Genomic DNA, 13,576 nt, shown 5'->3' on the forward strand with positions numbered 1-13,576 from the left:
GCGCGTGAATTTTGGGGAAGGAAAAGAAAGGGATGTTTAACCCCTTGCAACGTCACGTGGGTTAATTATCCGTGTGTTCGTTTCATTTCAAATTTACTTTCTAATTAATTTTGCAACAAAAACGACTGTTAATTAAACAGAAACCTTGTAATTAAGATTGTTTCCAAATACAATTGCGATTCATATATCCGTCGAATTCGATATTCATCGTCCATTGAAAATATCTTTCATATGTGTTTCGAGTTTTTCCTTTACAGCTCCTTAAGATAATCTTCTGTTTATATATATTTATTGTCCAGCCAAGAATCATTCCCTTTCTCGTTAGCTCTTGTAGAAAAATTTCATTCGACTAATTTTTCTCATTCTCAAAGAAAATTAGTTCAACGGTATAAATTAATAATAGGATAAAAAGTTAATAGTTGTACGGTTGGGCTATACTTTTCCTCCATACGATATAATACAAATTACACAATTATCCAACGATAATTGGAGAATGGAATAAAAGTGGGGGAAAAAATCTGGAAAAATTAACATGGAAATCTTAGCAATTCGGATACGGGTTGTTCGCATACGTGGCAAGTTTGGGTACGCATAATTCGCGAGGAATACCGGGTCACGCGGTTTCGCAATAAAAACCGTTGGTCGCAGCTTAAAATAAAAGTGGGAACGCAGAAACCGCAACCTCGTTTCCACTAACGAAAATTACCTACTGTTACGTGTTACGTTCTGCGAATAGGACACAAAAGCGTTCGCCACAATTCCGGGTGTCATCTATCCTACCCCCATCAAATTCCTACGTTCCTTGCAACGATCGCGTTTCTACCGGGCTTATTATGAATGGAACAGTTTCATTAAGCGAACTGGAAAGTGGAAATTTTGTTTTATTCCAAGAATAAAAAAAAATGAGGGAGGAAACTCGTTCGTGCTTCCATTTATCGAGACTTTTCCTTTTTCTTTTTTTTTTTTCTAGAAGAATACAATGAACATCGCGTTTTGACAAAAAATACAATTATTCTCCTTTTTTTTAACTTATTAATTACTTATATACACGCACATGTATAACGAAAATTTTTGTATATTATTTTAGAGTATAATGTAATGCAACGAGAATAAAAGATCAATAAATCATATAATTTTGGATTTTTATGACTACGTATTGTAATAGTAGATGTAATAATGGTATTCTACGCGAGTAGCTTGATTTAATACCCAAGATTTAACAATGTATGTCAATTTGGCATCACTGCTTGCCTCTTGGAATTTCCATTTAAACAGAGCCTACTACCCTCTCGGGACTCGCGCGTCCCAATTTCAATCGCCTTTTCCCAAAACTACCCCCTTTCTCAAGATCAATTTTCTCTAGAAGCGAATGTGCATCTAAAAAAAACATTCCAATCCTTTAGTGAAATTTAACCTCCTCCTATAATAATTCCAATCCTGCGCATTACTAACGTAGTGATTTATTTTATCTAAATACTATAATTTAATAAATATTACGCGATTACCATTTACTTGAAATTTAATAGAAAGCAATCATAATTGCGTAGATCTGGCCACGAAAGCTTTAAACTTTTTTTATTTATTGTATTATACTATTTTAAAAATATTTTACAATGTATTGAAATTGACGAGAAATCGAAATTTATTCGATTAATCTTCGTACATTTCAACGAATTTTCTATCTAAAATGTTCTACGCTATGCTATTAATTTGCAAATTTTTGTATTAATTAACTAGTAAGTGATTTAAATATCATTGTTACGAGATTTCTAACTTTCGTATAAATAAACGATCGACGAGAAAGAAAATTTCTTCAATTCCTCAAACATTCTTCGAAGATCAATCGAACAAACTTAGTAAATTTGAACATGACAGTAATATTTGAAGAAATTCGATCACGAAGAGAGGTTCGGGAAGGGGATGGGGCGGTGGTACACGACTTGAATGAGGAAGGAACAAGAAGAGCACGAGGGGTTGGGGTGTGCGAAGATGCCTCTCTTTCTCTCTCTCTCTTTTCTTCTTTCTCTCTCTGCGGAGAATCGAAAAGGGAAAAGAGGAGAAGTAGAGGGTTGATCGATGCTTCAAGGTCGTTCGGTATCGACTACCTACTTTTCCGACCACCCTGTAGAATTTCTCGTTCGTTCTGTTAGCTCCAAGTCTTGAAATTATATTCTATTCACTTGTTTGAAACAAATAATTGGACTTGATTGAAATTTAATCTAATAATGATAATAATAATAATAATAATAACGAGAAATGAATTATTTCCTATTTTGTTTATCGAATATTTAATTACTTATTATTAATTCTTACCAAATGTAAGAGAAATAACGATAGAAAATAAAATAATTTTTTGTATATAACATATTCTAACATAAAAACATATTATGATTATCCCAATCGTTATTTATTTCTAATTAATTCAACATCTAGGATAATTTCTCTCCTATTATTGATAAGCAAACGACGGAATCCCGTGTTTTGACTTTCCACGTATAAATAAATCAAAACTTTTTTTTCGTAAGTAGGTTGGAAAATTTCACTTCAGATATGTCCTTGCCATTGCTCCATTTTGCCGATCCTTGCCTCGTCATTGACCTATTTCAACCAACCTTATCCCATTCGTTCGAACGTATCCCATTTTTCAAGTTTTTTTTTTCAACCATTTCGTGAAATTTCGAACAACTTTGGAAATCGAGGATTTATTAATCGAGGAGTTATTGGATTTTCCTTATCTTTACATTTTTATCATTTCCTAATTATTATCTAGATTTTCTCTTTATCGAAAATAGAATATTATTTGCAAAGAAATATCGTTTTTTAAGAGGATATATTGGGAGAAGATATATTAATTTCACAAGATATTGTTTGATATTGATCCTCGTGTATTTCTTTTCATCCTCTTATATATATATACATATATTTTATATATACTTTTCTTTTTCTCTCATCGGGAAAAGGGGAAATCGAAGATTTTTATTCACGTTGAATTTTATATTCTCTTTTTCAAGAGCTTCTCAAGATTGAATGGATCTTTGAAAATCTTCGTTTAAAAGCTACTTTCAAACTTACTTCTAATCCTGACAACTTGAAACTCGGAATACCTATACATGTTTTATTAAAGTTCCAAGATCCTTTCATTTCAAACTCTTCCTTCTCTTCCTTGCTTCGTGTTTTAATGGCAAGAAAGAAAAAAATATTTCAGTGACAGTTAGAATTTCTAGAAACGGAATGTTTCGTACAGTAGCGTCCATTTCTTTGTACGAGAAGAAACGTTTCGAAAAACAAAGCGCAAATATATATATATTAAAAAAAAAAAAAAAATGTAGCAAACGAAATCTAGAAATCTAATCTAAATTTAAAAATCTCTGAAAAAATTGCTTAAAATAAAAACCAACGTTAAGAAAAATTATCGCAAAGACGAAAAAAAAATTAATTTTAACGGTAAAAAAAATTAACCATGCGCCATTCTCTTGAGAATAATTGGCGAGGAAACACTTTTTCAACTTTGAATAAAAATTGAAACACTATTAGAATGCTTATTTGCCTCTAAACGTGAAAAATATCGAAAGAAAATTGATGTTTGATCGAGATTAGAAAAAAATCGCTAGCAATATTTCGACGGGAAAAATGATTTATTGGGCAATTATTGGGGAAAGTGTTAGAAGATCTCGTCCATTACTCGTGCAAGAATTATTCAATCCGTCAAGTGAATCGATACGAATCCTTAACGAAGTTAGAATGATCGAACGTTTTTACTCTTTTTTTTTAATTTTCTAATAAATTTTACAAGATCCATTGTGAGATGATGATGAAAAATAATCACTTTCTCGCTAATGAGTGTAAAAATAATTTTGCCAATGTCACGTTTCCCACATTTCCTTTCTACTCGAAATAAGTATTCCACGATTCAACTAAATCGTTTATCTCTCCCACGTTACAGACTCGTTTCTCGTGTCGCCGGCTTTAATTGCCGGCTTTCGAACGACGGATAAACCTGTATTTTTTTTTGCCAAGATATAGTTTCACTCTGGTTGAAAAATTGAGCTGCGAGAGTTAGATAAGGCAGTGAAAAAATCGAAGCTTGTATTTTAGAGGCGGGAAGAAGTAACGGAATTTTTGTAAATCTGTCAGAAATCCGGTGCCTTTGATTTAACAACAACAATAATAATAAAAATGATAACTGAGGAAAGAAGGAAAACTTTCAAAAAAATGTTCTCGTAACTCGAATGCCAGCATCAATAATTTTTCACATTATAAAAAGTCATCCACATCCAAAACGAAAAATCGAAAAGATCGTCAACGTGAGTCAAATCGTGATTCGACATTAAACGATCTGATTCGTGAAACGGGAGAAAATGAGAGAAATGCCTCTAATGTGCATAGGTGCGAGAGCGGAGTGCGGCGAACCGAGAAAAAAAAGGTGGAAAAAAAAAGGAGGAGGAGGAGTACAGAGAAATCGAAAAAGAAAGAAAGAAAGAAAAAAAAAGAAAGGAAAAAAGAGATCGTGGACAAGGCCGCCTCTAATGAGAACTCGAGCGATTTTCCATCGGTTTTCCAACCCGACGAAGGTCGCGACCTAACCACGGAAAATGAGGAAATGTCCTCTCCTCCTTCTCTTTCCCCTTCCTGTTTCAGTTTCACCCACGTTTCTTCTCTGATTCCTGGCATTTAAAGACACACATACGCACACAGACGCAAGAAGAACAGGATCTCTTCTACGGGTAACTAATACTAAGTGGTGGAGGATGGTTGAGGATGAAACTCGGGGAATGGAGGAAGAGAAAAAGAAATGGGAGAACGAGGAAAGAAGGTGGATTTTCTGGGAGAAATAATGAGCTAGAGCGTTATTATTATTATTATTATATATATATATATACGTGTGTGAGTTTGGTCCCGGGGTAACGTGTCTGGCCAACCATTGTTTCCTCTTTCGAGGTAGCAACGTGGCTCAAGGACGTTGAGGAAGAACAATGGATCACAGACTCTTCGATTCGAGCTGTTTTTTTTTTCTTCTTCTTTTTCCTTTCCTATTTATAGCGAAAATTTATAGGAATGAGCTATATATATGTCGAATCGAATCTCGAAAATATGATTTAAATATGTTGATGGAAGGAAGTTAGAAAAGTGTAAGAGTAGAATTTGAAGATCAGTGAGAGAGAAATTATTGAATTTTAAGAATTTCCATAATCTTGAAATATATTTTCTCGATTAGACTTTTTGTTTAATCTATCTTGAATCTAAATTTATGAATTAAGAATGAAAAATTCTTGATTCACAACTGGATATTGTGACGAAAATAATTCTTCAACAGTGAAATTATTATTAGTATCAAATGTAAATTTTTATAGCGATCACGAAAGTTGGCGCTATCAATCATGAATTATGGAAAATATTTTCTAAATATTCAGACTTCTCTCTCTCTCTCTCTTTCTCTCTTTTCGGTATAAATAATTTATATCACGTTAATAAAAAGTTATAAATATAAACTTTCGTTTATATTAAACTTATATAGGATCGCTATACCATAAATGTATATATAGACATATATCTTGCATTCGTAATAAAATAACTAATTTCTGGTACCATTTATGATCAATTCACATTACGTCAATCATACATGAATTATAAAGTTTAATTCAACGCGTTCATTGCGAAATCCGATAAAACTCTGTTATTAAATGTTAAGTGCTAATGAACAGTTTTTTTTTTATAAAATACACGTTGCACGAATCATTATTTAAATTTTCTTTTTTCATAAAATTTCACAATTTTTAATCACCGTCTTCGAAACTAATCTTTTTCAACAACAAATCCAACAATCCCATTTTAAAATTTTTTCGCCCACTTTACAAACTAAATATTAAATTTTGAAACAATTTTGAAACAAAATTTAATTCTTTTTTTACTAGCAAAATTCTAAAAATTTATTAACGATTTTGTTCCCACTACGAATTCCGAATAAAGGAATTTTCAGGTTAACGATAAAAAAAACAAATATATCCACAAAATGCAATAAAATCATCAAAATATTAAATTCACGTATGACGATTTAATTCGTTAAATAGCGATATGTTCAAAACGCAGATGTAAACGAATCGTCTAACCACGATTAGATTATACGTATACAGGTATATCTAAGCAAATGAGCCGTAATCTCGTCTCGCAGAATCGTGATGAAAGAGCGCGTGCCTTATCTCTATTTCCGGTCCTCCTTTTCATTTTCTCGATTCATTTCTTTCTAATTAAAGCGACCAATCGATGATCCAGAAGTCGAAGAACCATTCTCTATTTTTTTCGTCACGTCCCTTTTTCTCTCTCACTTTTTATTCCTCAGACACTATCGATAAACGTCGATAAACTTCCGGAAACAAACATTTCGCGGAGATAAACGGTCTCGAAAAAAATATAAAAGACGATAAAATCGTTTGGATGGTATTCGATGATAAAAATATATAAAATATTGTGCAACGCGCGTTCTATCCTCGGAATAGATTCAAGTATATGGACATTGATGATTCGTTTAGAATTATGCATCGACTCGATTCCTCAAGGTCGTTGTAATATCACGACCGCGATTCAACGCGCTTCGAAATATTCAAAGTTGCTAGAAAATTTTTTAAAAATATCTCGCGAAAAAATATTAAATCTGTTTCGAGATTGGATAAAAAGATTTACTGGACCGAATTTGCATTTTTTTTTATTCCTGTATTCCTTTATTTTTTATTCCTTATACTAAAATCAACAGTTGATGCATTTGATGCAGTTGATTTTTTACATAATTGATTAAAATCAACTATGTTCACGATTCGAAAAAAAATTATTTAATATTCATGTTGGAACGATGAAAAAAATGCGTAACCCAGATCACAGTATCATTTTAAATGTAACATAACGTCAAGTGGAAATTGATGAATGTAATGTTCGATAATAAAATTGAGATAATAGTTATAATAGCGGAAACATAAACTTCTTTTATGCACGATCGATTTAAATAAATCCTAAAAAAACACTTCATTAAAGAATAATCATTTGATCGAATCCTATCACGCAAGAACAGATTGATGATTTGTTTTTTGCTTGCACAATGTATTTTTATAATATATATATGTATATTGTATATATTAATAGTGATTCTAATAAACACTATTAATGAATTTGTTAAGAAATGTAAATGAGATATCAACACTGTTCCTAAATCAATTAAAAATACTAATTAAATTTTTATCAATTTAAAAAATACTAATTAAATATCTTATATGAATTTATTATTTAATGATCTTCCTGATAATTTCAAATATTCTATCTGAATATATTTGTTATATTTGTTATATACGAAAAAATAAAAAAAACGAAATAAACGATATTTTTATAGAAAACCTATTTTATGAAAAATGTATCAAATAGAGAACAAGACGAATTCCACAAAATTCACCTGTGTTTACCAGTGATAACAAAATTTTTATCTCGATTTTTTTCTATTTATAATGATTTTCATTCCTTTTCACTACAATATGACAAGAGAATTTTATAGTTTCCAAATATGAAGCAATAATAAAACAAATAAAAAGAAATGTTTGAAATAAACATCATGTAATGCAACCGTTGCTCCAACATGAAAACGCGTGGGTTGACTTTCGTATATAACGTGACCAAATATCGATCGGTCGACAACGAAGGGTCTCGACGCTTAAAGTGGAATAATACAATTCCAGAAACACTACAACAGCCGGGAGAAAACGGTCAGAAATGACCAGTATAGTGCGCAACGAATTATTCTGTGTGTTCCCTTCCTTGAGATTGCAAAGTGGCAAGCGTCAATTGAACTATAAGGCCCGACAGAAATTTACGATTCGTCCCTTATCAAGAGAAACTATCGTTGGTCGTTAATCGCACGATGCTGTAATTCACTTTCATCGCAGGTCAAATGCCACTACTATGTCATGCCAATACATCTACACACATATCGTTCTTCCAATACATAGTTCATATGCTCTCATTCATATGCTCACTTCTATATATGAAATTGTATACGTATATACACGAGACTACATCGACATGCGCGTCTCTAGCTCGAGACGTGCGAGTACCCATAATTTGCCGCTTGTTATATACCCACATAAACGAAACGGTGATATTATCTAAAGAATGATCTGTCTTTCGAGTGAAAGAGTCGTAGTATTAGTGAGCAAGAGCCCCTCATTTACGAGTCAAAGCAAGAGAATCTTTAAAACGGTAACCGGCAAGGTCACGACGTTTCAAGGAAACGATTAAATTTCTTTCTCTCTCTCTTTCTCTCTCTCTTTCACTCTCCTCTCTCTCTCTCTCTCTCTCTCTCTCTTTCTCTCTCTTACTTTTTACCACACCAGAAAATCAAACGATTACTCCAAAATAACACTCTGTGACAAAAGAGTATTCTACAGAAAACTAAATACGAAATACGATTATTCGAATGTATCAACGAAAATGAAAATAAAAAGGAAGGATAAATAATATTTATTTGTAAAGTTGTGATGATTTGCAAACATTTCTAATCAATTCATTCCTCGTCATGAGACTCTTGCTCTACAGCAAATCGAATATGTATAGTAACATTACTACTACGAATAAAACTAATGCAACTCGTTCGAACGTATTAATTATTTGATAATGGCCACTTACATTTTCCCGTGATCCGCCATCTGGTCGATGGTGTTAGCAGACCAGCACGTCGTTGCCTTCTCAAAACCGCTCGGTATATAGCTCCTTGTATGTGTAACTAATATTCGCACCTTCTTCGATTGTGCGGGAAACTACTACTGCTACCGGAACGGATTGTGATGGCGTAAAGCGCGAAAAAACGCCACGACGATCACGAGGCAAGATTAGGTGTACGCGACAGCATAGAGCCGGCTCGTTACGGAAAAAAAGTAACAGGAACGTACCGCGTGCGCGACACCGATTGTTTCGTACTATTCGTCGCTGTCTTCTGCTATCTCACTCTCCTTGCAATCCTATGTCGTGTGAAACAAACGACTACACTGCGATCGATTCACTGCGACGCGAACGCCTAGTACGTTCCACGATGCAAAATTTACGTCAACTAATGTCGCGTAATGATGTCACCACGCGAAAGAAGAAAGTTTTTCCGGCAAAAATGTAATTACGAACACTCCAGTACACCCGGTCCAGACTGTCATCGATTGTTGACGAGCGTCTTGGCCGATCATGCCTTCTGGCGGAATAACTATAGCACCATCTGGTAGCGATCGTTATAAAAACATATATACGACATAAATTTCTATCGATAAATAAAATCTCTTCTCAAGTTGACAAATTAAATTACAAGCGAAATAATATCCAAACAATACATAAAATAAATCTTTTTAATATTTTGACATCCTACACGGACAACAAAAAGTATAAAAATCGTTCAAGATTTTGTATAAAAACAATCACTATCTGATAGGGAGTATAGTGAGAATGAACTATTAATGCCATCTTTTGGCATTTTTTTTCAAAGACAGTGAAACTTCTAAAGACAAGAGATGGCGCTGATTCTTAAACTATTAAAGTAAGAAGGGTTGAAATATAAAAGGGAATTAATATAAAAATTATCTAAAATAAGAATACAATAAATTTTTATAAAGATTCTTATATTGATAGCAATTCATCATATTCATATATATATATATATGAATATATATGTATCATGCTTAAAACTCAAAGAACACAATAAATTATAATAAAAAATTACTCTCACTGCGATATTTAAAAAACAAAAGCCAGAAAATAAAAATATCAAAAAATGCACAAAAAAGTATTAAAAAAAAAATGGACATTAAAGAAAAATCTAAGATACGTAATCGATAAAAAAAGAAGAAATTTAAAAAACCAACTATCTCAGTTTCATATCACAATAACAATTTAACAAAAGAATATATTTATCCTAGCAACACGCAAAGGAAGAAAGAATTATATCCTTGATTACGAATTACGAAGAATTACAAGATCTAATTTTGATCAAAAATTCGAAGATACGAATCATACGGATTCTTGACTATCGTAAATAAAACCAATCTGATAATTTCTGCTATTATTGCGCGATATGGTTGACAATAACTCGAGCAAAATTTAAAGAAAATGAAAGTTAACTAACAACCTATATAAAATAATCATAGGAATAAATTAAAAAAGAAAAATGATTCAAATAATACTAAAAATAGAAATTCGTGGTGAAAATCGAAAATTCAAAATATCAAGTGAGGAAACGAAAGAAGATTTTTATTCTGAATTAAGGAATGTAACTTATATCTGAAAATTAAAATGCATCCTACGATAATCACAAGACGAATATTAAATAAAATAATTAAAAACAATGCAATCTAGACGATTAAAGAATATGAATTTGACAAATCTATCTACTGCGTAGTTCTTAGCTTGATATCGATTTTTCAAAAATTAATCTTTGAAAAATTTTCAAAGAATAATCTACAAAAATCGATTTCAATTACCAGGTCTCACCAACGAGGAGGTGACTACGCGTCGAGACCCATCTGAAAAAAAAGAAAGAAAAGGATATTATAGCAAAAATATTTAAATAAAATTAAATGTTAAATCTGAAACATAAGAAAAAAAATTGAATAAAGTAACGAAACAAATAAAACAAATCGAAAATGTAAATATCAATGTAAATATTAATTAATATTTAATAAAACATGCAATAAAGAGAAATTAGTAATAAAATTAAAATATATTAAGAAAACCTGAAAACTATAAAAAAACAAATTATTAAATAAAAAAATTGAAATATAAAAATTACTTAACTAATACAAAATTATTAATTATCTATCAATAAAATCTTAAATTAATTTAATCTAAATCTTAAAAACTAATTTAATCTATATCTTAAAATTAATTTAATCGAGATCTTAAAACTAACTTAATTTAAACCTTAAAACTAACTTAATTTAAATCTTAAAACTAACCTAATTTAGACCTTAAAACTAACTTAATTTAGATCTTAAAACTAACTTAATCTAGACCTTAAAATTAATTTAATGTAAATCTTAAAACTAACTTAATTTAAATCTTAAAAATAACTTAATTTAAACCTTAAACCTAACTTAATCTAGACCTTAAAATTAACTTAATCTAGATCTTAAAATTAACTTAATTTAAACCTTAAAACTTAATTTAAACCTTAAAACTAACTTAATTTAAACCTTAAAACTAATTTAACGTAAATCTTAAAACTAACTTAATTTAAATCTTAAAAATAACTTAATTTAAATCTTAAAACTACTTTAATCTAGATCTTAAAATTAACTTAATTTAAACCTTAAAACTAACTTAATTTAAACCTTAAAACTAATTTAATCTAGACCTTAAAATTAACTTAATTTAAACCTTAAAACTAACTTAATTTAAACCTTAAAACTAATTTAATCTAGACCTTAAAATTAACTTAATTTAAACCTTAAAACTAACTTAATCTAGATCTTAAAATTAATTTAATGTAAACCTTAAAACTAACTTAATTTAAATCTTAAAACTAACTTAATTTAAACCTTAAAACTAACTTAAATAGACCTTAAAATTAATTTAATCTAGATCTTAATACTACATTTAAAATCTACACTGAAAATAATGCAGCAATCCGTAACAAAGATATCTATGTTCCATTTAAAGCGGAATAAAAATAATACTATATTCGATATTTTTTTATTAAAAAAAGAAATTCTGCAAAAAAGAGTGAAAACCAAACGAAAATAAAAGAACAACAACAAGAAGGAAGAAAAGAGACAAAAAATAGAAAGATTGCGAAGAAACGAAGCAAACTCCATCAAAATACAAAATTTACTGTCGCCCTCCTATCACGACTTATATCACTTGACTTACATGAATCGCCGGAGAGATGATATTTACCAGTCGTGATCAATAAAGAGTTACGACTGCGGCCTAATAGCTGAACGCCTTATGTCCCAACGACACTGGAAGGAGCAAGGGATACAAGATCCCCGACCACCGGAGTCGAATTACGAAGACGACGATCAAACTACAAGACCAAACTTTAATCGAGTACTTCAGGATACCAATCGATCAAAGCGCGAACCCTTAACTGGCCACCGGAAGCAGAGCACCAGTCCAAGCGGTTCTTGCAAATGTTGCGTGATATTTGGTCAACAATGAATTTGAATTGGAATTGAAACAAAACTCAAGGGAATAGCTTACAAAAGCTATAAAATTGAAGAACGTACGAACAACGATAAATTTACTAAACTATCACCAAGAATATTCGAACAGATAATTGCAGGAATAATAATCGACAAGATTTTTATTTTTTGTTCTAAATTAAGATATCTTTATTACGGAATGGGCTCACAATAATCTTAATCTATTTTATTACAATTAAAACTAAAACTTAAATCTAAGACACGAGCATCCCACGACGATCCCACGACGATCCCACGATGCCCCGCGGGGGGTCAAATAAAGTGGTACCTGCAATCCATTTTAGATGACGATAATATCCAAAGGGAATCTGTCATAAGTCTAGAATGGATTGCAGGTACTGCGTAGCTTTTAGCTTGATATCGATTTTTCAAAAATTAATCTTTGAAAAATTTTCAAAGATAATATTGAAAACTTTTCAAAGAATAATCTATAAAAATCGATTTCAATTACCAGGTCTCACCAACGAGGAGGTAACTACGCATCGAGACCCGTTTATAAAAAATATGTTTTATATATAATATTTTTATTCAATAAATAACCAATAAAAATAATATGTAATATTATAAATATATAAAAAAAATATAAAAATTTAAATAAATGAATGAATGAAGAAAACAATAAATAAATGAATAAAAAATAAAATAATAAAAGTAAATATATAACTAATACTAAATAAATAAAAGTAAAAATTATAAAATAAATTTATAAGTAAAAAAATAAATAAATGAATAATAAAATAAATAAAATAATAAAAATATATATAAATAAAATTGTAAATTAAAAATAAATTAATAAATAAAAGAATAAATGAATAAATAAAGACAAAAGTAAAAAAATAAATAAGTGAATAAGAAAACTAAAATAACTAAATAATTAAAATAAATAACTAGAATAACTAAAATAATAAAAAAAGTAAATAATAGAAACTATAAAACTAAAAAATAAAAAAATAAGTAAAAGAATAAATAAGTGAATAAATAAAATGAATGAATAAAGAAATAAATAAAATAATAAAAGAATAAATGAATGAAATTATAAATTAAAAATAAATTAATAAATAAAAGAATAAATAAATAAATAAAGACAAAAGTAAAAGAATAAATAAGTGAATAAGAAAACTAAAATAACTAAATAACTAAAATAAATAACTAGAATAACTAAAATAATAAAAAAAGTAAATAATAGAAACTATAAAACTAAAAAATAAAAAAATAAGTAAAAGAATAAATAAGTGAATAAATAAAATGAATGAATAAAGAAATAAATAAAATAATAAAAGAATAAATGAATGAAATTATAAATTAAAAATAAATTAATAAATAAAAGAATAAATAAATAAATAAAGACAAAAGTAAAAGAA

At 29.8% G+C, this 13,576-nt stretch overlaps 1 protein-coding gene across 8 annotated transcripts in view; it reads right to left on the minus strand.

The window, feature by feature from the left end:
- Positions 1 to 9,198, minus strand: part of LOC107997602 (TLD domain-containing protein 2) — a 178,978-nt gene extending 169,780 nt beyond the window's left edge. For 2 of the 8 annotated variants that reach the window (XM_062074716.1, XM_017056315.3), the window contains exon 1: positions 8,662 to 9,198. In XM_062074716.1, the coding sequence (XP_061930700.1) occupies positions 8,662 to 8,681 (20 nt within the window). In that variant the 5' untranslated portion in view covers positions 8,682 to 9,198. The remainder of the gene's footprint in view (positions 1 to 8,661) is intronic. The other 6 variants (XM_017056316.3, XM_017056313.3, XM_062074719.1 and 3 more) reach the window with 4 other exon arrangements.
- Between the last annotated feature and the right edge of the window lie 4,378 nt (positions 9,199 to 13,576).

This window comes from Apis cerana, linkage group LG5, assembly GCF_029169275.1.
Source record: "Apis cerana isolate GH-2021 linkage group LG5, AcerK_1.0, whole genome shotgun sequence".
Lineage (NCBI taxonomy): Eukaryota > Metazoa > Arthropoda > Insecta > Hymenoptera > Apidae > Apis > Apis cerana.